Source organism: Rana temporaria, chromosome 6 (assembly GCF_905171775.1).
Source record: "Rana temporaria chromosome 6, aRanTem1.1, whole genome shotgun sequence".
NCBI lineage: Eukaryota > Metazoa > Chordata > Amphibia > Anura > Ranidae > Rana > Rana temporaria.
Genome location: NC_053494.1, coordinates 188,499,236 through 188,524,252, shown reverse-complemented (window position 1 = coordinate 188,524,252; position 25,017 = coordinate 188,499,236). Strand labels below are relative to the sequence as shown.

General features: G+C 45.6%; 1 protein-coding gene across 1 annotated transcript in view; it reads right to left on the bottom strand.

Moving 5' to 3' along the window:
• RND3 (Rho family GTPase 3) overlaps positions 1 to 17,794 on the bottom strand; it is a 43,880-nt gene extending 26,086 nt beyond the window's left edge. The window contains exons 1-2 of the mRNA XM_040358013.1: positions 17,448 to 17,794; positions 14,573 to 14,660 (exon numbers count right to left, since the gene is read on the bottom strand). Coding sequence (XP_040213947.1) covers positions 14,573 to 14,660; positions 17,448 to 17,597 — 238 coding nt within the window. The 5' untranslated portion in view covers positions 17,598 to 17,794. The remainder of the gene's footprint in view (positions 1 to 14,572; positions 14,661 to 17,447) is intronic.
• Positions 17,795 to 25,017: the final 7,223 nt, after the last annotated feature.

The following is a 25,017-nucleotide window of genomic DNA, read 5'->3' as shown; positions in this document are numbered from 1 at the left end:
CAGGTGATGAAAGGGATAGAAAAAGAACAGCAGATTCAGGCGTAGTATTTGGAACAGTCCTGCTCCTATGCGTAGCACTTTTCTTACCACTCCTATTTGAGTGGGCTTAGCGTACCCAGATAGGCCTCTCTCACTGACCCAGCAGCCGAAGTATGGCTCGAACCTCTTCGGGACGAAGTCTCTGCCACAGACCCTCACGGATGAATGCCAGGGAGAAGTCTCTGCCACAGACCCTCCTGAATGACTGTCAGGGAGACGTCTCTGCCACAGGCCCTCTGATGGCAGATACGGAGGAAACCCTCCTAGGTAAAGTTATGCCTGAATCTTCTCCTTAACGTCGCCCAGGTACCGACTGAAAGAGGAGTCAATCCTTCAGTGTCCGGTCACCTCGATCCCTGGCGGTTCGTCGGAATTAGGGTTGTCCCGATACCACTTTTTTAGGACCGAGTACAAGTACCGATACTTTTTTTCATGTAGTCGCCGATACCGAATACCGATACTTTTTTTAAATGTCATGTGACAGTTTTCAAACCACAATACAGACTAAGGATATTTTCTTTAGAATTATGAAGAACTCTAACTCAAGACATTATAAAAGAATAAAAATCAGTAAAAATGAATAAAAATGTTTTATTTGCTTGTCACGCAGTAGTAAAAAACTCAAAGAATTTTCATAGAACATGTTGATAAATACAAAAAAAGTATTCTATTTAGGTATCGGGAGCATTTGCGCGAGTACGAGTACTCCCGCAAATACTCGGTATCGGTCCCGATACCGATACTAGTATCGGTATCTGGACAACCCTAGTCGGAATCCTATTGGACCTCCAGCCTCTCATTGGCGCTCCTCACATGGACTCCCCACCGAACAGCTACACTCGCTTGGGATCTTCAAAAGTGGGAACCCAGTCGACCACTGGGTCCCTGTCCTGCTTAAATGGTCCGGACCAACTTGGGCCAGGAACACTGCATAGCACGCACACTCTGGCCAGGTAGGCCATAGCGCGGGAGCACAGTGATGTGATCACCCTGAAGGTGGGTGCCACACCAGAAGAAGACCTAGCAAAAATGGTGTCTGTTCCATAAGTACCCTCTCCCAGCATGCCCAAGCCTCCTGATTGGCCGCTGGGAGAGAACACCCAAACCTCAACTCCACTGCTGCCACCTACCGCACTGGGGTGAGAAAACACCCCAGTACAACAGAATGAGCCCACAGCACAGCCAAGCTGAAACAGAGACCCCAATTAAATGATTGGAATTAGAGTCATACACTCTGATTATACTATAAATTTCAACAGCACTGGTTACCTTGGAAGTAACCTGGCGCTACAGAATTAAACTGGTAAATGTATTGAGTACATTTAGATCAACACAAATACCCTCGAGTATCAGACTGGTGGGATGAAAAGCCCTCTGCGAGATCTGGAGGTACAAGTAGAACACCCAATATCTGAATTTGGCATGCATGGTTTAAAGTAGTAATTCTTGAGTGCAACATTTTAATGTTTGCATTTCAGATTAGCTTGAAAATTCACAGATTCAGAAAATATTTTGCTGAGCAAACAGTGTTTTGTGCTTGTATAACCGGTTTCAACATGTGATTGTAACAGGAATGTTATGAAAGATTTCCCTTTGGTAACAAGCGGGCTTACTTTATATTGTAAAAACAAGGCCCAGTGTTGCAATGAACGAGGAAATAAGATAAGATATCACACACACACACCTTAACTGCCGTGTTGTGGTTTTGCGCAGCCCTGATCCTCCTTTTCTGGCTCCTCACCAGTGCCCCCAATAGCAAGCAGCTTGCTATAGGGCAGTGTTTCTCAATTCCAGTCCTCAGGCCCCCCCAACAGGTCAGGTTTTCAGGATTTCCATTATTTTGAACAGGTGATTTGATCAGTTTCCCTGCCTTAGTAATCACCACAGCCTTTTCATCTGAGGGAAATCCTGAAAACCTGACCTGTTGGGGGGGCCTGAGGACTGGAATTGAGAAACACTGCTATAGGGGCACTGGTGCATGCTCCCTCCAGAGCCTTTCTCCAAGCATCCATAAGACAGCTGTGGCTTGGCCCCACCCCCTCATTGGCTCACTGATAGCAGTGGGAGCCATGGCTCCTCCCACTGCAGTTTCAGGAGAGGAAGTCCCAGGACGACCGAGGCTCTTGTACACATGTGTTGATGAGCTTAGGTGATTGGACAGTGGGTGGGAAATGCTGCACACAGGTTTTTATACCTTTATGCATGAAGGTAAACAGCCTTCACGACCAACTTAAAACTTGTGTCTTACCACCAAGTGTCGATATTAACATGTAAAAAAGGCAATGAATTGATTTTGAACCGGAAATTCTTCAATTAATGAGACTCAATGTAAAATTGGCTTTATGGCAGGGTTAGAAATAGTGTCCTGGCGACTTGGCTTGGAAGGTGGGCAAAAAATAATATTTTTTGTGAGCTGGCGCCATCTCGTGGTGAGCCGTTGGCATTACAAGTTATTACCACCAGATGTGAGCTGGCGCCATCTGGTGGTGGCCGTTGGTATTACAAGTTAAGCATTACAAGTTAAACAGCAATTCCAATGCAATTTTTCACTATTTTTCAATGCCATCTTCTTCCCTCCAATTAGAACCCCCAAACATTATATATATTTTTATCCTAACACTCTAGAGAATAAAATGGCGATCATTGCAATACTCTGTCACGCCGTATTTGCGCAGCCGTCTTACAAGTGCACTTTTTTGGGAAAAAAATTACACTTTAATTAAAATATAAAACAGTAAAGTTATCCCCATTTTTTTTTTTATATTATGAAAGATAATGTTACGCCGAGTAAATTCATACCCAACATGTCACGCTTCAAAATTGCATCCTCTCGTGGAATGCCGACAAACTTTTACCCTTTAAAATCTTCATAGGCGATGTTTAAAAAAAATCTACAGGTTGGTGCATGTTTTGAGTTAGAGGAGGTCTAGGGCTAGAATTATTGCTCTCGTGGCGATACCTCACATGTGTGGTTTGAACACCGTTTACATATGCGGGCGCTGCTCACGTATGTGTTCGCTTCTGCACGCAAGCTCGTCGGGACAGGGTGCGTTTTCTGGCTCCTAACTTTTTGCTGGCTACTAGATTCCAAGCAAATTTGTCAAACCCTGCTTTATAGTAATGCAGCACATCACAACTCACATCTGCATAGTGTAGGTGACTTTTGTACACCATTAGTGGGCTAGAATGCCATTCAAAACTTATACTAGGGCTGATTACTAAGACCGGAGAGCGCAAAATGTGGTGCAGCTCTGCATAGAAACTAATCAGCCTCCAGGTTTTTGTCAAAGCCTAACTGAACAAGCTGAAGTTAGAAGCCGATTGGCTACCATGCACAGCTGCCCCAAATTTTGCACTCCCCACTTTAAGACCCCTTTCACACTGGGGCGTTTTTCGGGCGTTTTTTAGGCGCTTTGGCGTTTAAAAAAAGCCTGTAAAGCGCCTGAAAGAAGCCTCATCTGCAATCCCAATGTGAAAGCCCAAGTGCTTTCAGAGGCCTTTCACACTGCCCGAAAAACGCTGGTAAAGCGCTGCTAAGACCCCTTTCACACTGAGGCGCTTTTCAGGCGCTTTGGCGTTAAAAAAAGCTTCCTCAATGGGAAGGGGGCTTTAGGAGCGGTGTATTAACCGCTCCTAAAGCGCTGCAAAGAAGCTGCATGCAGGACTTTTTTTGACGCCCTGCCAGCTCAGCGCCTCAGTGTGAAAGCACTCAGGCTTTCACATTGGGATTGCAGATGCAGCTTCTTTCAGGCGCTTTTTTTAACGCTAAGACCACTTTCACACTGGGGTGTTTTTCAGGCGCTTTAGTGTGAAAGCACTCGAGCTTTCACATTGGGATTGCAGATGCAGCTTCTTTCAGGCGTTTTACAGGCGCTTTTTTTAACGCTAAAGCGCTTGAAAAATGCCCCAGTGTGAAAGGGCCCTTAGTAAAGCAACCCAACCGTGTCCTTGAAAGATTGACACTTTGAAAACCAACTGCCATAAGCAGCAATCTCACCGATAAGGTCCATAAAGCCCATTCATTATATCCATCTGTATAATGTTTCCTGCATCTCAAATGTCCACTGTGACTGGACACTGCAATACATATCCAAGGTCACATTCCCCGATGGTTAAAAGTAGCTGTGGACCAGAGACTCACCCCTAGAACTGACTGACATACACATCAAGTCACACGCCACCAGCATAGCCCGGCTCCACAATCAGCAAACTGCCTGCCAGAAATCTGAGGAATTTCAACTATTTCCTAAAGAGCCTGCAGATCTCATCTACATTAAACAGTCACTACGGAACAAATGACTAGAGCAGAGTAGGGCCCACCAACCACAATTCACACTATAGAAGCAAAAAATGAATAGATCCCAGGGCCTGGGCTCACCCTGAACGGGCAATGGCAACAGTTTTGAAGGATTAAAGCATATGTGCCTGTTGTACCATGTACTTGTATGAATGTTTCCTGTCCTCTTTGTATTGCTTCCTTTATGTGAAATTCCTGGTGTTCCCGAGAGTCCCTCCGATTTCCCAACCACAGTGCATTGTCAGTTCCCTCCAAAATGAGGAGACATGTCCTGACACACCCGCACAGCCATTCACTGGGAAGCTCTGTGTGGCCATTTCTCTCCCCCCCCCACCCCCAGCTCTTATACAGCTGAGAACTGAGGGAATGTGAACACACAAAAAAACACTTGCAGTGCAATTTTTAAATCTCCATAAGATAAAGCAAATCTTTAAACCGAGACCCCTCATAAGAGGAATATTGTAACAGACCTGGTCACTCCAATAAAATCTATGAGGGCCCATTCACATGGATGCAGAAATGAACGTTATACACCACAGGATGTCCTTTGAGGTACAATCCATTTAGAATGATACCAACGCACTTGTACAGTAGCTGCCAGTGCATCTACAGTAGGGTTGTCCCGATACCACTTTTTAGGACCGAGTACAAGTACCGATACTTTTTTCCAAGTACTCACCGATAACCGAATACCGATACTTTAAATGTGTCCCTAGATGCAGCCATGTCCCCCATTTATCCAGCCATGTCCCCCCATACCTAGATGCCGCCGCATGGTTAATCAGCGTGCGGGGAACATCACAGCTTTCATTTGAATAGCTGTAGTGTTTCCCGCTGCGCCGCGCATAGACACTCCCCCTTGCTCGGGATTGGACAGATCACCCGTCCTGAGCAAGGGGGCGTGTCTATACGCGGCGGGAAACACTACAGCCATTCAAATGAAAGCTGTAATGTTCCCCACGCGCTGTTGCGGCATACAAGTACTCCCGCAAATACTCGGCATCGGTCCCGATACTGGTATCGGGACAACCCTAATCTACAGTACTGCTCAGTTTGCAGCACAGTGGCCAAGCGGTTAGCACTTCCATCTAGCAGCACTAGGGTTGTGGGTTCAAATCCAAACCATGACACTACCTGCCTGGAGTTTACATAATCTCTGATTCCTGTGTGGCTTTCCTCCCACACTCCAAAGACATGCTAGTAGGCCAAGTGGATCCTGTCCAATTGGCACCCAATATGTATGAATGTGAAAAAGTTAGGGACCTTAGATTGAAAGCTCCTTGAGGTCTCTGCTATACAAGTACCTGTAGTAATAGAGTTGTCAAAAAAATGCTGCAAGTGCATTTTTTCACATGCGTTAAGGCAGGGGTCTCAAACTGGTAGCCCTCCAGCTGTTGCAAGTCCCATCATGCCTCTCCCTGTGGGAGTCATGCTTGTAACTCACCCTTGCAATGCCTCATGGGACTTGTAGTTGGAGCAGCTGGGGGGGCTGCCAGTTGAGACACATGTTAAGGTGTCATGCATAGGCGTGCGCACAGGGTGTGCCCAGGCACACCCTAATCACCCTGTGCAGAACAGATTACCCCTACTGACCTGGCTCCCACTCCCTTTCCCAACAGCACTGCTGGCTTCCCCCCTCTCCCACCGGCTGTTGCTGTGGATGTTTTAGGATGAGTGGCCCCTTCCCTTTCTGAACGAACATCGTGAGTGATCGGTAGAGTATGTTTGAGCTTTGGGGTGCACACCCCAATGCCAAAGGCTGCGCACACCTATGGTGTCATGCAAAACACAAACCATTGTGTGCATGGTCCACAAGGGTTTGACCTCATGCATGATGCAAGCACCCCTGGATGTACACTGTCCAGTGGCTTACATCCTTGCACAAGTACCCATGTAGATACATGGGTGGCTTTATGTAGCAGTTTTGGATCCCAAGAGGGGGGGGGGGGTGGGTACAACCAAATTCCAAATTTTTCTTCATATGTGACCCCCAGGAGCCTGTGTGGATGGGGACTATGGTTTGGAGGTTTAATCAGAATCCATCATAAAATTCACCAATGGGTGGACTGACCCTTTAACTTATTTTGAAAGCTGCGAGTAAAATTTAATGATCACAAGTGCAGCAGCTGCAGCAACCAATCAGTATCCCTCTTGTAACCATCTGGTTCAGTGAAATGAATTTCAATTGGTTGCTCCAGGAACCATTAATTAAAGACCAACATCTCAGCAGAGCAGAATGAAGAAATGTATTTAAGGCCGCCCGTCCTCTGGAGTTACACGATCGGATGCTAATCTGAGCACAGACTTCTCCGCCACAGTAATAGCAGCAATCAATGACAAAACGTCTAGTAAACAACTCGTTATGCAACGTGCATAGTAAGGTCAGTTTTGTACAGCTTGTTAGCAAAACAATTCTGAAGGACACCGGGGGTAGGCGCTATACTGGAACACCTAGGAGCCACACAAAAAGTAGAAATCCTATTCTTCCCAATGAGTCCGTTCACATCCAAGTATTGCAGTTCAACAATGTCTAAAGGAAAACTGAGCCCATTCATACCTCCGGTGCGTATTAATTACCTACCCCCAGCATGCATACTGAACAATGCAAACCCAGCCTATAGATTATAATTCAGGTCAACGCAATTCAATTTATACCCAGCAGTGCACACTACACCTGAACTACATTCAGAGATCAACTGGGACAAAACGTCATCCAAACACCTCTACGCCACCGACATCTACAAATAAGTTACTCTCTATCCAATAGGCCCTTACAATTTGCAGGAACCCACAATGCTTTATTTGTTCCATTGGTTTAGAGATTTATCTTGACTGAGCTACTAGAAACCAAATTGTGTAGCTCAAACCCAACTACAGGTTAACAGCAATTACAGGCCTGACTGGGCCTTTTTAGGTCCCATCTGCTGATGAGACAAAGCCATCTACTCTGAGCAAACAAAAAAAGCCTGGATAGGCAATGGATGTGATGCAAAAAGCGGGCTAAAATAGCCTCATCCCAAACCATGTATACAGTAGTTGTACTATTGTTATGTGATCTAGATGGACCCAAAAATCTAGATATCTGGCCTGACACCTGTGAGGGTCAAAGAGCCCAATCTTCTGTCTGACTTCCAGCCCATCTTTGCACTCAATAGGGCAGAGTAATTAAGGCATTATAATGGTGGGCAATGTGGCGTCTATACCCCCTAGTAATGTGCAAGCTTAAACTCTCCCCCCCCCTTATAGTTCAGAACTGCTGAATAGAACCCAAAAACAGAAGCCCCCCCCCCACACTTCGTAGGTAAGTACACAGTATGAAAGCAAATATAAAAGTTTAAAGTGGAGGTTCACCCAAAAAATAAATTTTTAAAATCAAATCTTAGATTGAGGCCAATTACGTGAAGCAGAATCGGGTGTTTTTTAAATCAATGCAGTACTTACCGTTTTAGAGATAGATGTTCTCCGCCGCTTCTGGGTATGGGCTGCGGGACTGGGCGTTCCTATTCGATTGACAACCTTCCGACTGTCGCATACAGCGCGTCACGAGTTTCCGAAAGTAGCAGACGTCGGTGCGCAGGCGCCGTATAGAGCCGCACCGACAACTTGTGACGCGCTGTATACAACCATCGGAAGGCTGTCAAATAGGAACGCCCAGTCCCGAAGATCATACCCGGAAGCGGCGGAGAACATCCATCTCTAAAAACGGTAAGTACTGCATTGATAAAAAAAAAAAAAAAAAAAAAACCCGATTCTGCTTCCTGTAATTAGCCCAGAGGTCGACAAATCCCGGGCGCCAGGTCGCCATGGCGACTAGAAATAGGGTCCTGGCGACTTGGCTTGGAAGGGGGGCAAAAAAAAAAAATATAAAAAAAAAAAAATTTTTTTTTTTTTTGTGAGCTGGCACCATCTGGTGGTGAGCCGTTGGTATTACAAGTTATTACCACCAGATGTGTAAGCTGGCGCCATCTGGTGGTGGCCGTTGGTATTACAAGTTAAGCATTACAAGTTAAACAGCAATTCTAATGTAATTTTTCACTATTTTCACTGCCATCTTCTTCCCTCTAATTAGAACCCCCAAACATATATATTTTTTATCCTAACACCCTAGAGAATAAAATGGCGATCGTTGCAATACTCTGTCATGCCGTATTTGCGCAGCGGTCTTGCAAGCGCACTTTTTTTGGGAAAAAATTACACTTTTTTAAATAAAAAAATAAGACAACAGTAAAATTATCCCCATTTTTTTAAATATTATGAAAGATAATGTTACGCCGAATAAATTGATACCCAACATGTCACGCTTCAAAATTACGTCCGCTCGTGGAATGGCGTCAAACTTTTACCCTTTAAAATCTCCATAGGCGATGTTTAAAAAAACTCTACAGGTTGCATGTTTTGAGTTACAGAGGAGGTCTAGGGCTAGAATTATTGCTCTCGCTCTACCAATCGCGGCGATACCTCACATGTGTGGTTTGAACACCGTTTACATGTGCTGTCGCTGCTCACGTATGTGTTCGCTTCTGCGCGCAAGCTCGTCGCGACGGGACGCGTTTTCTGGCTCCTAACTTTTTTAGCTGGCTCCTAGATTCCAAGCAAATTTGTCAACCCCTGAATTAGCCTCAATCGAATGTTAAATTTTTTTTCCGGGTGAACCCCCGCTTTAATATACAGAGAGATAAAACCATTGGTGCACACATCATAGAGTTAATATGACAAAACATGGTACAAGTGTGACCCAGAGAAGATTGCGTATTGTGGTGCACAATTTCCTTCATGTTATGCCCAACGGGTATAATACACAATCTTCTCTCGTCACATTTACTCTATGGTGATGTATGCACTAATGGTTTTATCTCTGCATTACATTTGCTTTCGTACTGTGCATTTACCTATAAAGTCCCATTGTCCCAGGGGTACTTCTAGTGTTCTATAGAATTAGGGATGTTGGCAACATTTAAGGACTTACAATGGTACACACACGCTGGCAAAGTGGTTAGTAATTCCACCTAGCAACACCAGGGTTGATGGTTTGAATCCCAACCACGACATCTGGAGTTTGCATGTTCGCAAAGTGCCTGCTTGGGTTTCCTACCACATGCCAAAGACATGCCGGTTGGTTCATTGGTACATACAGCTATACAAGTACCTGTAAAATATTGGGTGTACAGATAGTGGAAAAAAAAAAAAAAAAAAAAAGTATTTTTGTGCATTTATTCACCATAAAATTCTTCTGTCATTCATGGACGGACACAGCCTTCACAAGTCTTGACAAGTGGGTTATGTTCCTGTTCATAGGAGAGGACCTATATGAACAGGAACATAACCACTTGTGAAGGCTGTATCCGTCCATGGACAATAAAAAAAAATAAAAAAACATTTGTTATTTGGACTACATTGCAGCCACAAAGCACTGCACAGATTGGGGCGGGGTGAGAAATCCAGTAGTGCCGACAGCACTGCAGAAATAAAACTTTATTAAGATCTCGCCTCTGCCTTGTGTGAAAGTGATGGATTGCTACAACAATGGTCATTAATCTGATGCGTCTAGGAGGCACACAATAGGATTTCTCACCATTTTAAAGACCGACTCTGCCTTTCTGAAATATCAGATATTGTAAACTGAAATGCCAAAATACACTATGCAATAACTAAAACATATTTTACATCTGTATGAAAAATTGGTATACTTGTTTTTTGGGTTGGACCCTGATGCATTTACTACTGGGCCTAAGTAAAATATGAACAGTTTGCAATACTCCACAGCAATCATTACATTAATAAGCTCTATTGGACCCATGTGAACATTCCATAGACAACACCATTTCAACAAAGGTTAATGGGCATTGCCACTTTTACAACCAAGTTGCATTCATGTCAATGTGGGTGCTGCATTATTGGCCATGGAGTGGGTGCTGCATTCATGGCCATGGAGTGGGTGCTGCAGATGGGCACTGAAAAGCAACAAAGGCAAGAGAATTCTTGTTGGGCCATCTTAGTGCCCAGGCGAACACACTTAGACCGAATTTTAATGGTTTATAGAATGTCAGGCAAAATGGTTGGCGCTCAAGCATGTTCACTTCATCAAATCTGGCCCTCTTTGAAAAAAAGTTTGGACACCCCTGGACTAGATATTTAGGGCGTTAATATTTTAATAAAACTGCCGATTGCGGCACTAGATAGCACTTTAATTTACTGCAGGGGTCTCAAACTGGCGGCCCTCCAGCTGTTTTGCGGAAGTCCCATTATGCCGCCGTCTGTGGGAGTCATGCTTGCAACTGTCAGCCTTTCAAGCCCTCATGGGATTTGTAGTTTTGCAACAGTTGGAGGGCTGCCAGTTTGAGACCTCTGGCTTACACACTAAAGCAGCGAGAAATCAAATGCGATTTGGACAGGAATCGCACTGCATTTCTGTTCAATGCGATTCTTTGCAGGGAAATTTGAGCCCATTTTGCATGGATGCATGTCGCACTACAAAGTATCAGTACTCGGCATCTGCGAATACTTGACCAAAGTACCGGCAATTGTACTTGTAGATAAAAATCCAGTATCGGTGCATCCCTAAACAAAACCACATTGGTCCAAATCAGGAGAGCAGCCTAGGGTGAAAAACGCAACTCCCAAAAAAAAAAAAAAAAAAAAAAAAACGCACAGAAAAGAAAACTAAGACAGCCACCACATCCAAGGACCTGCAAACCGCAGATTACATTTTGTTTTGCGTTGTGACACTAAGAGATCGCCCTTCACCTGCCGCAGCAAGGAAAAGACCTTGCATCCCACTTTCACCGCTGAGACGCTGCCTATAAAATACTTTCATCCACACGTAATCGCATACCGCAGTCATCCTCCTACACGTCCCCCAGAGATCACATGAATATGGAATGTAGATCTCACGTGTCATAGAAAAAACATTACATCATAATGAGCCACACACGCAGGCACATAATGCGAGTATGATTCTCAACTCCTCGGAATGCTGCAGCAGATTCTCACAATCACATTACTTCCACTAGCCAATCAAATGCCTTATACCCGGCATAACACTGGGGGAATAAAACCCAAATCCGACTCAACGCACATTGATGAACGAGGACGCGCGTCCTCCATGTCCTTACATTTCATACTGGAGAAATTGCCAATGAGATGAAGATTGAGCGCTCTGCCTCCGAGAGGCAATTGGACCCAGAAGAGCGACGAGTCTAACAATCAGACCCTGCCATAGAAAGCTGGATGTCAAACACGGGGGAGGGGTGCTGGATTACAGGAAAACCTGAATGTGCTAAAGGAATAATAATGAGCAATTGCTAGATCACCAAGAGGTTCTGCAGCAGCTGGTAATTCACTCTACAACACAAATGGTTACATGCAATCCAATAGGACCATAAATTGTCTGGTTTAACAATGCTAGTAGAGGGGGGGCCCCCCATCTGATTGGATATAAACATAATGGATGTTTAGAGCAGTGTTGGCCCCCTAACAAGGCATATGGGCCTCAAATGTGACCCCTGACATCCACACAATATTCAGTATTAGCTAGATTCAGAGAGGGTGTCCTAACTTTGCGGCGGTGTAGCGTATCGTGTTTACACTACGCCACCGTAAGTTAGCGAGGCAAGTACATGATTCACAAAGTACTTGCCTGCTAAGTTACGGAGGCGTAGCGTAAATCGGGCAGGCGTAATGGCGCCCAATTCAAATTTAGCTGAGGGGGCATGTTTTATGTTAATGTGCTTGACCTGACGTGATTGATGTTTTTTTGGAACGGCACATGCGCCGTCCACCTACATATCCCAGTGTGCATTGCAGCAACGTACGCCGCACGGGCCTATTGGTTTCGATGTGGACTTACGCAAACGACGTAAAATTTTTGAATTTCGACGCGGGAACGGCGGCCATACTTTAACATTACTATTCCAACTATTTGATGGAATAACTTTAGGCCTGATAATGGGTTATGTAAACGGCGTTTCTGTACTGCGTCGGCCGGGCGTACGTTCGTGAATAGGCGTATCTAGTGATTTACATATTCTACGCCGACCGCAATGGAAGCGCCACCTAGCGGCCAGCCTAAATATTGCAACCTAAGATAGGACGGCGCAAGCTGTTGTATCTTAGATAGGTTTAAGTGTATCTCTGTTTGAGAATACACTTAAACCTAGGTCGGCGCAGATTCCAAGTACTATGAAGTCTACCTGATTGAACAGATCGGTTAGATTTAGCTTACTTATGCTCCGCTCACACTTGTGCGACTCCAAAATGCACGATTTAGTGCGACTTGACACAACTTACTCTCTGGCATTCAAAGTGGTGCAGGGACCTTTTCAAAGTCACTGCGACTTTAAAGTGTTACTAAGCCCAGGACCCTGCATTCACTATATCTTGTCTCCCACAGTACATGTAAAATAGTAAATATAAACTGCTAAATGACTTTTCTCAGCAGTATATCGCAGTCTTGAGACTTCTCAGTGTCCAGCCAAGCACTAGTTAATGCCTGTAGGAGGAGTTTTCTGACTGTTTTATGAGACTGCAAGACCCCTGACCCTCTGCTGATCACATGGAACCCCTCAGACAAAACCTCCAATACACACCAAACTGAGCATGTGCAGCCTGACTCCATAGACATCAATCAGGGGACAGTGGAAGAGCCGGATCACAGAAAACCAGGACAGCGTTTACACAATGCGTTGGATTAACCCCTTAGGTTCCACAGTGAGCACAACAAGCATGCTTTACTGCAAATACAGACTGATTTTACTGTTGTGGATTTAGTAACATTTTAAGTAACAGAGCCAAATGGGTGCCATTGAAAACAGTGGGCTGCGACTTATGCGAGTTTGTGGGGTAGATTTACTAAAACTGTTGCGTGCAATATCTGGTGCAGTTCTGCATAGAAACCAATCAGCTTACAGGTTGTCAAGACTTAGGGCCCTTTCACACGTGCGGACCGTATGTCCGCATTTTCATCCATCGCGGATGAAAACGGGACATACATGGGTCCCTATATGATTGCGGGTGTCGGCCGATTAAACAATCCGCTGACACCCGTAATCGTCCGTCTCCGCAAGGATCCGGTTTTTCGGACGGAAGAAAATCCGATTTTTCTTCCGCCTGCCGGATCGAATGAACACGGACATACGGTCTGTGTTCATCCGATCCCCCATAGGGGAGAGCGGAGGAAAGACAGGGCTGTCCCTGCACAGTGTGCGGGCACCGCCTGTCAGCTCAGCGGGGATTTTACGGAGGATCCTCGCTGAGCAAATGCGGACACACGGAGCGGATCATTACTGATCCGCCCGTGTGAAAGGGCCCTTAATTGAACAAACGAAAGTTAGAAGCCGATTGGCTACCATGTACAGCTGTACCAGATTTTGCACTATAGCCCCCCCAATGTGAAAGTCACATGATAAATTGTACAAGTGCAGATGGAGCCATTTTTATAAGGGTGGCCAGGGGGCAGTAACCAGACAACAGCTCCATGTTTTTACCACCTGCCTACAAACCGTACACCACAAGGTGCCTGCTCAGATGAGCACACATTGGCACAGAGCTTTGTCGTGCATCAATTTTAAAAAAGGACATGCGGAGTAGGACAGGTTGCACTGCCTGTCAAACTTTACCATGTACATGAATGGGACCATGGTGCAACCACGAGCATGGTCCTGCGATTCAAAATCCACAGGCATCATTAGTGCCCGTGAAATACCCCCCCCCCCCCCCCCATCATCATCAGTGCCAGTGAAATAGGCCATTGGCCTGATAAAGGCAAGGAAATGGCCACGTTCGACCCTCGGCAGTTTGGAGACCACTGCCCTAGTGCAGGGGCGGACTGAAAACTCATGGGGCCCCCGAGCAATAGAAGATTATGGGGCCCCTGGACTTAGATGGCCACCATGCCAGGAGGCAGGGCAGCTAAAATCTCAGCATTTTCACATCATAAGGATGTCGGTTTCAGACAAATCAGGGACAGATGTGTAAAAAAAAAGTTTTACATACTGTCCCTGGTTTTACTGAGCCTGGCAACCCTGATGGGGCCCCCTAGTGGCATGGGGCCCTGGGGCAGTGCCCAAGTGACTCAATGGTCAGTCCGCCCCTGCCCTAGTGTCTTAGCGCGCCTTTGTACAAATACAGCCCAGAACAGATTATGACCCCTTTAAAAATGCTCCCCTCCCCCCCCCAAGACAACCCAACATCACAATGACAATGCACATTCCTCAGATGTTACGATGAGAGTTTCCTTACCAGACGTATCCCATAGACTCAGCTCTATTCTCTGCGTGTCGATTTCAAAGCTGGCAGTGTAATTCTCAAATACAGTGGGCACGTAATTCTGAACGGGGAGAAAAAGAGAGAAGGGATTATGTCACTTGTCATAACCTTACCCAACACCACCAGTCAGCACAGCCAACCATCTAAAAAGTTATTGCTACAGAGATCACATGAAATGCCATCGTTGATCGCGCCGGTGATATAATATGCAATTATGCCTCCGGGAGAAAAGCATTATAAATTATTGACTAACTCAGCCAAGCATGATACTCAGAATTTTAGCCTGCCATCCCAGCTGTTGGCATTCCATTGTTCTGGAACCCCCCCCCCCCCCCCCCCCCACCGCACCCAACTCAACCTTTATTTTTGTTTTTTTATTTAAAAAATGTTTTCAGGAATATAAAATGTATGAAGCGACCATGGAGTGTCCTCTTGTTCGAAAAAAAATAAAAAAATAATCCCCACGCCGCCAATAGTCTGAACGCAGTGGGATGAGAAGCCATGACCTACCCCTGCAAGGAATGTGAAGCGGAAGTAATAAGTACTGGAAATTTTGCCTGCAAAGCTTGCAATCCGTCACCATCACAGCTAAAGAAAAATAACTGCAGGCGATCGCTGAACCTAGGAGGGCTGACAAAGAATGATATAACCCCAACGGGGATGTGGAGGGGGGGGGGGGAGTGAAATATTAAAGCGCATGGACACCATTGTAAATCTAACCCACGGAGCTTGCAATCCATCACAGCTAACCAAATAACAGTTGACAGTGTGAACCCAGGGGGCTGAGAAGTAATGATATACCCATGCAAGGGAAGTGGAGGAGTTGAGAATATGGCTATTAATGTAAAATTTCACCTACAAAGCTTGCAATCACCATTGCAGCCAACAAAACCTAAAAACAGAAAGTGACTCGGTGTTGACAGACGAAACTCGTGGGGCATGAGAAGTAATAGTATACCCCTGAGAAGAGAGAAAGGGGGGGGGAGGGGGGAAGCGAAAAGTTAACATGGATACCATTGTTCTAATTCTTGCCCACAGAGCTTACAATCTACCATCACAGCCAACAAAACCTGCCCCCCCCCCAAAAAAAAAAAAAAAAAAAAAAAAAAAAAAAAAACTGCAGTTGACAGAACTAGGAGATGTAAGGATATAACCTTGAGCAGAGAAGGGGGGGGGATGAAATATTGGGAACATTGCTACCACTGCTGTAAACCTCGTCCACAGAGCTTGCCATCTACCACCACCACCACATCTAACAAAACCTGCCCCACAAAAATTACTGCGGCTTACAGCCAGAACCTGAGAAATAATAGTATACCTCTGGCAAGGCGTGATATTGAAAAAACGGTCACGGTCTAAGGCTGAAAATCGCACCAGCAGTGCATGCAGTCTAATATCACAAAAAAAAAAAAAAAAAGGGGGGAGAGAACATGGTCACTAGGGCTGTAACCCTTGCCTGCAGAGCTTGCAATCCATTACCAACACAGCTGACATAACCTGCTGCCAAAAACAAAACAAAAAAAGTGACCGGTAGATGGAGAGAACCCAGGAGGGCCGAGAAGCAATTCCCTTAACAAGGAGCAAAAAACAGTAAGGACACCGGCACTAATGCTGTAAATTGTGCCTGCAGAGCTTGCAATCTATTATCACAGCTAACAAAACCTGTTCTAAAAACAAAAAGAGATCGCAGTCTAGTCAACTAGAACTCAAGCAGGCTGAAAATGACCCCTGCAAAGCAGCACTGTATTAAGAACATGGTCACAAAGGCTGCAAACCTTGCCTGCAGAGCTTGCAATCCATTACCAACACAGCTAACGAAACCTGTTGCCAAAAAACAAACAAAAAGAACAAACAGTTGATAGATGGAACCCAGGAGGGCTGAGAAATAATGCCCCTGCAAGGAGCAAAAACACACCAATGCTGTAAAAGCTTGCCTACAGAGCTTGCAATTAATTACCATCAGATAAACCCTGTGCCAAAAAAAAAAAGAAAAAAAAAAAAAAAAGACTGTGGGTGACAGAATAAATTATATACCCCTGCAAGGAGTAAGGCTGTAAATCTAGCAATCCATTACCAAAACACAGGAATATATATATATATATGTATATATATATATATATATATATATATATATATATATATATATATATATATATATATATATATATATATATATATATATATATATATAAATAAAATTGTATACCCCTGTAAGGCTGTAAATCTAGCCTGCAATCCATTACCAAAACACAGATATATATATATATATATATATATATATATATATATATATATATATATATATATATATATATATATATATATATATATATATATATATATATATATATATATAATCTGTGTTTTGGTAATGGATTGCAAGCTCTGCAGGCTAGATTTACAGCCTTACAGGGATAGAATAAATATATATATATATATATATATATCTGGCTGATAGATGGAACCCAGGAGGGCTGAGAAATAGTGCCTACAGAGCTTGCAATCTATTATCACAGCAATATATTTATTTTTAATTATATATCCCACTCACCCATCCCCCCCCCCATATACAAAAATAAAATGTATATGAAAAAAAAAAAACACAGTAATAAGAAAATTATAATAGATCGATCTGCAGTGGACAGAGGTGGGGGGGGGGGGAGAAGTAATAATATACCCCTAAGAAGGGAGGGGGGGGGGGTATTTACCCCTTGGGAGGTGAGGAGATTTATTAACCCCTTGGGGTGGGGGGGGATGTAGATGGGGCAGTAAATCGGGACCTCAGTCAGGGGAGGGTGCCTCCTCACCCACAGGGAAGGAAAGGTCCCCCCAGGCAAGGAGTACTCACCTCTGGGAAGGAATCCTTGGCGAACACATGTAGTAGCGCAGTCTTCCCGCACTGGCTGTCTCCCACCACCACGATCTTACATTTGACATTCTGGTTGGGATCCATGATGGATTTGCTGGCCAGTTTCTGGCTGCTCCTTCTCTCCTTCATCGAGTTGAACTTCTTCCTCCCTCTCCGGGGATCACACAACTTTCTATACACAGTATGTGTGTGTGTGGGGGGGGAGGAGGGCGCACACAGATCCCTACTATTCCCCGTCCGCAGCACTCGCTGCTATATCCTCCGCTTCCCCGGCTCCGCTCCGCTCTCCCATCCGGTACAGAGAGGTGACTGAGCTTTGTCTACAACTCCGCACCGCTTTTATGTCTCCATAGACCCGCCCTCCTCCCGCTCACTAATACAGGCTTGTGTGCGCGGCGACATCTACAGGCCGCTCAGCAAACTGCAGCGTGTCTTCCTACAAACTGGAGAAGAGATACTTTTAGGTGGATTCAGAGGGCTAGATTCAAGTACAATTGCGCATTTTTTACGGGGGCGCAGGGCAACGTTTTTGCCCTACGCCCCCGCAAATTTACTGCGCTGCCCTTGATTCACGGAGCAGTAGCTCCGTAAATTGCGTGGGCGCGCCGGCAAAATGCCCGGCGTAAGCGTGCGCAATTTATATGATCCCGTAGGGGGCGGGAATCATTTAAATTAGGCGCGTTCCCGCGCCGATCGTAGAGCACATGCTCCGTCGGGAAACTTTCCCGACGTGCATTGCGGCAAATGACGTCGCAAGGACGTCATTTGCTTCAAAGTGAACGTGAATGGCGTCCAGCGCCATTCACAAATCACTTACGCAAACTACGTAAATTTGAAATTTCGCCACGCGGGAACGACGGGTATACGTAACATTGGCTGCCCCTGCTAATAGCAGGGGCAGCCTTACGCGAAAGACGCCGTACGGAAACAACGTAAACTGCGTAGGCAGGGCTCGCGTAACATTGTGAATCGGCATTAGTATGCAATTTGCATACTATACGCTGAGCACAACGGGAACGCCACCTAGCGGCCATCGCAAGAATGCAGCCTAAGATATGCGGGCATAAGAGCCTTATGCCACGCATATCTTAGGCTGCAGTCGGCGTAACAAGGTTCCTGAATCAGGAGCATTCGTTACACCGGGGCAAGTAAGCAATTGCGCTGTGTAACTATGGTTACACAGGCGCAATTGCTTCTTGAATCCAGGCCAGAGAGACTTAGGCTGGCGTATCAGTAGATCAGAATTTGCGTTGGCGCTAATTTAAGCGTATTCTGGTAACCAGATACGCTTAAATTAGGCTCAGATACGAGCGGCGTAAGGGCCAGATTCTTGTATCCTGGCATAAAACTATGCGGGCGTAACGTATCTCGTTTACGCTACGCGGCCGCAAGTTTTACGGGCAAGTGCTTGATTCACAAAGCACTTGCCTGTAAAGTTGCGGCGGCGTAACGTAAATCCTCAGGGGCAAGCCCACCTAATTCAAATGATCCAGGTAGGGGGCGTGGATCATTTAAATTAGGCGCGTTCCCGCGCCGATCGTACTGCGCATGCGCCGTCCCTAAAATTTCCCGACGTGCATTGCGCTAAATGATGTCGCAAGGACGTCCTTGGTTTCGACGTTAACGTAAATGGCGTCCAGCGCCATTCACGGACGACTTACGCAAACGACGTACATTTTTAAATTTCGACGCGGGAACGACGGCCATACTTAACATTGGTTGCCCCTCATATAGCAGGGGCAACTTTACGCGTCGCAAATGCTACGGAAACGTTGTAAATTCACGTGTACGTTAGGGAATCTCGCGTAAATAGCTAATTTGCATAGACGACGGGGAAAACGACGTCGGCGACACCTAACGGCGGGAAAAAATATTGCATCTAAGATCTGACAGCGTAAGAGCCTTACGCCTGTCAGATCTAATGGATATCTATGCGTAACTGATTCTAAGAATCAGTCGCATAGATACGCCGGGCCAGATTAGGACTTACGACGGCGCAAATGGCGTTGTGCCGTCGTAAGCCCTTTGAGAATCTGGCCCTAAGTGTCTTACACCGTCGTATCCTAAAGTGTAATTTTTAGGCTGACCGCAAGGTGGCGCTTCCATTGCGGTCGGGGTAGAATATGTAAATCACTAGTTACGCCTATTCACGAACGTACGCCCGGCCGACGCAGTACAGATACGCCGTTTACGTAACGCATTATCAGGCCTAAAGTTATTCCATCAAATAGCTGGAATAGTAATGTTAAGTATGGCCGTCGTTCCCGCGTCGAAATTTGAAAATTTTACGTTGTTTGCGTAAGTCGTCCGTGAATAGGGATTTACGTCATTTACGTCCACGTCAAAACCAATAGGACCGTGCGGCGTACTTTGCCGCAATGCACACTGGGATGTGTACACGGACGGCGCATGTGCCGTTCCAAAAAAATGTCAATCACTTCAGGTCAACCCAAATTAACATAGAACCCTCAGCCTATTTTGAATTAGGCGCGCTTACGCCCGCCGCAATTACGCTACGCCGCCGTAACTTAGCAGGCAAGTACTTTGTGAATCATGTACTTGCCTCGCTAACTTACGGCGGCGTAGTGTAAATGCCATACGCTACGCCGCCGCAACTATGCGCTGGCCATCCTGAATCTAGCTATTTTTATCCAGAGAGCTCCATGTATGGTCAGAGCTCATCGATCCTTTCCTTCCATACAACCTGGACCTACACGCTTCAATCTGATTGTACGACCTGCAAACAGTCACTTATGAGGTCCTCCCCCCCCAGTGCAGAACAATAAGGACAATCCCACAGAACTAAGCGGATGCTGCCCTGCTCAGATAACTATAGATAAACAATTGATAGATAAACACAAATAAAATGGAAGGCGCACACACCTTCTATAAACCTTTTTATTTATTTCCTCGATAAATAAAAGAAAACATCATACACTTTAGACCAGAATATTAATGCAAATTCAAAATCCAATCACCTTGCATAGCAGCCATCAATTCAAAAAAGAGTAAAAATAGTCAAATAAGAAAAGGGTATTTTATTTAACTGGGCAGGGATCTACGCCAGGGGTCGCCAACTTTGTAAATAAAGGGCCAGTTTATTGTTCTTCAGACTTTAAGGGGGCCAAACCATGGCCACTGGGAGCCAAGGGCGGATCCAGAGTCTAGTCTCGGAGGGGCACTGCCAGAAAATAAGGTGTTGCTTACAGAACTCAATTAGGTGTCCGGTGTGTCCGCTGCAATGTTGCAGTACCGCTAAAAAATCAATGATCGCCGCCATTACTAGTAAAAAATATTTAAATATAAATGCCATAAATCTATCCCATATTTTGTAGACGATTGTCAGGGACTGCAGACATGGTACAAGAGATGGTCAGAGACTGCAGACGTGGTACAAGAGAAGGTCAGAGACTACAGACAGGTTACAAGAGATGGTCAGAGAATGCAGACATGATACAGGAGATGGTCAGAGACTGCAGACATGGAGACATGGTACAAGAGATGGTCAGAGACTGCAGACATGGAGACATGGTACAAGAGATGGTCAGAGACTGCAGACATGGAGACATGGTACAAGAGATGGTCAGAGACTGCAGACATGGTACAAGGGATGGTCAGAGACTGCAGACATGGTACAAGAGATGGTCAGAGACTGCAGACATGGTACAAGAGATGGTCAGAGACTGCAGACATGGTACAAGGGATGGTCAGAGACTGCAGACATGGTACAAGAGATGGTCAGAGACTGAAGACATGGTACAAGAGATCAATGCAGCCTCATCAGTGCCCATCATTGCAGCCTCACTGTACATATGAATGCAGCCCCACTGTATATATGAACGCAGCCCCACTTTTGTATATAAATACAGCACCACTTTTGTATATAAATTCAGTCCCACTTTTGTATATTAATGCAGTCCCACTTTTGTATATAAATGCAGCCCCACTGTATATATAAATGCAGCCCCACTTTTGTATATGAATACATCCCCACTTTTGTATATGAATGCAGCCCCACTTTTGTATATAAATGCAGCCCCACTTTTGTATATAAATGCAGCCCCACTTTTGTATATGAATGCATCCCCACTTTTGTATATGAATGCAGCCCCACTTTTGTATATAAATGCAGTCCCACTTTTGTATATAAATGCAGCCCCACTTTTGTATATAAATGCAGCCCCACTTTTGTATATGAATGCAGTCCCACTTTTGTCTATGAATGCAGCCCCGCTTTTGTCTATGAATGCAGTCCCACTTTTGTCTATGGATGCAGTCCCACTTTTGTATATTAATGCAGCCCCACTTGTATATTAAGGCAGCCCCACTTTTGTATATGAATGCAGCCCCACTTTTGTATATTAATGCAGCCCCACTTTTGTATATGAATGCAGTCCCACTTTTGTCTATGAATGCAGTCCCACTTTTGTATATAAATGCAGCCCCACTTTTGTATATACATGCAGCCCCACTTTTGTATATGAATGCAGTCCCACTTTTGTATATTAATGCAGCCCCACTTTGTACATTAATGCAGCCCCACTTTGTATATGAATGCAGCCCCACTTTGTATATTAATGCAGTCCCACTTTTGTATGCTCAGAATCAAGTCGACGCATGCTCGGAAGCATTTAACTTATTTTTTTTGCCTCATCGTAGTGTTTTACGTCACTGAGTTTTGGCACGGTCGGAAATTACTGTATTGTAATTACTGTATAACGCACCCCCGGCATATAGCGCGCACCCCAAACTTGAAGGAAAATTCCTGAAAAAAAAAAAATACTTACAGTTTGGATGCCGCTCGTCGGTGTCTTGCCCGTCGTCCATCGCGTCCTGCCCGTCGTCCATCAGCGGCCTCGTCCAGTCCGGCGTCCTTCTGCGGCCATCGTGGTGTCCTCCCCGCTCGATCCCCGCTTCCCGCGCTGTGTTTGAACCACTGCGCCGACATATACCGAGCGCAGTACACTCGTGTATAGTCGGGCAGGCTCGGCTCCTCTCGCGTAAAGGACGCACAGGACGTGACCGCGAGAGGAGCCGAGCCTGCCCGACTATACACGAGTGTACTGCGCTCGGTTTATGTCGGCGCAGTGGTTCAAACACAGCGCGGGAAGCGGGTATTTCCCGGCCGCCATGGGAGAGACATGTCAAAGTGGGCCAGTCTGTCCCAGTCCAGCAATGGACACATCCTTTGGGTTTAACTAAAAGAGAAAATAAATACATAAAAACTGGCATATTTAGAACCATAAAGTTGCAGTTGATCCATATGAAGGCTAAAAACTTGGTTCAGTTTGCTGCAACAGGGACACATTCCTTGTTGATCCCCCTAAGGCAGGGGTGGGCAATTATTTTTTCGATGGGGCCACATGAGAAACTAAAAATATTTTGGAGGGCCGGGCCAAAAGGCTAAACTCAATACTGCATAAAATCAATTGTATTTCTTTATAAAAAGCAGCAAATATCATTGTTGGACAACTGGTACGAGTACTTGTTATAGTTAAACAATGAAAAAGTGAGGTTGCCTTACAAGAAAAAAAATTACATTTATTAAACAAAATTTCCCAAAACAATGAACATTTTTCACTATTTGTGACTCATATTAGTGAAAATTTCCAGAGAGGATCAGAGACTGCGCACATGATACCAGAGAGGATCAGAGACTGCGCACATGATACCAGAGAGGATCAGAGACTGCAGACATGATACTAGAGAGGATCAGAGACTGCAGACATTGTCCCCATAAAGTCCTGCCAAACGACAATGTATGCTGTGTCATAAATTATGGTTTATGTATGTCTTATTGTCTTAGTGATTGATTCACATCACAACTTCATTGATAGCTTTTTTTTTTGTATGATTCTTAGTTTTGCTCATTACTGCCACACACGTGCAATGCATGGCTGCATGTGTGTGGCAGTGATGAGCAAAAGCAAAAATCATACAAAAAATAAGGGTATCAATTTCAAATCAATGAAGTTGTGATGTTAATCAATCACTAAGACATACATAAACCAGTGTGCCATCAATTGCTGCCAGTGTGCCATCAATTGCTGCCAGTGTGCCACCAGTGTGCCATCAATTGCTGCCAGTGTGCCATCAATTGCTGCCAGTGTGCCATCAATTGCTGCCAGTGTGCCACCAGTGTGCCATCAATTGCTGCCAGTGTGCCATCAATTGGTGCCAGTGTGCCATCAATTGTTGCCAGTGTGCCACCAGTGTGCCATCAATTGCTGTCAGTGTGCCCACCATTGTGCCATCAATTGCTGCCAGTGTGCCATCAATTGCTGCCAGCATCCCCACAAGCAAGTACCTGATGATGATGATGATGAAATCTCTGTCCTGTCAGTGTTTTGCTGCCTGCAGTCCTCGGCCGTCTTGGGTCTCCTACAGCAGCCTGTGCAGTGTGCACAGTGTGAGGTGAGGAGTCGGGACCGGGTCATTACTTGGCGGGAATTGGGAGACTTTTTTGAATTCGGGGACACTCACTCCACGTGGTGACGGGCAGCTGGGAATGCCGCCAGCGGGGGGCGGGAAAGGAAGCGTGGCCAGCTCCAATGGCTTCTTCGGCTGAATCAGCGGGGAGCGGGAAAGGAGGCGCGGCTAACACCCACGGGTTTCTTCGGCTGCACCAGCGGGGTGGCGGGAAAGAGGTGCGGCTAACACCCGCAATTCTTTCGGCTGCAAATTCAGACTTCAAATTCAGATTTCTAGCGATCCGCCCGGGGGCCGGATTAAAAGGTCCGCCGGGCCGTATACGGCCCGCGGGCCGTAGTTTGCCCACCTCTGCCCTAAGGCAATTGAATGCTTGCTGAATAAAAAGAGCCTTTCCTTATGTGATGGATAAACCTATCTTCCCCCCCCAGGCACAAAGAGTACTCCCTTGTCATCTGCAATTATTAAAGTGAACAACTTTGCACTATTTTATACAAGATGATCATATTCCCAGCCAATAGTTCTCACCAGTGTAGGGATATTACTTGAAGTGATTGTTCCTTTTTTTTAATAACAAACATTTTATACTTAACTGCTCTGCAGTGGTTTTGCACAGAGCAGCCCCAATCCTCCTCTTCTTGGGTCCCCCACCAGCGCTCCTGGCACCTCCACCCAAGCCGCTTGCTATGGGTAAACTTGTGCATGCTCGCTCCCGAGGCGGCTCTGTGTGTCCATAGACACACAGAGCATGGCTAGGCCCCGCCCCCGCTCCCTCATCACAGGCTGTGATTGCCAGAGGGAGACAATGGCTCCCGCTGCTGTGTCTGAGCCAATGAGGAGGGAGAGAGTTTCTGCTCTCATGCACATGGCTGGATCGAGAATGTGAGGTAAATATAAGGGGGGCTGGGGAGCTGCATATTGAAGGTTTTTTAACTTAAAGGGGTTTTCCACCCATTTGTTAAGTTTATTAAAAGTCAGCAGCTACAAAAAGTGTAGCTGCTGGCTTTTAATAAACTGACATTTACCTGCTCCAGCGTTCCAGCGACGCGCCGGCCGGGGCTCCGCTCCTCTGCCCCCCTCCCCGGCCGGCGTCTTCATTGTCACTGTGGGCACCCGGCCG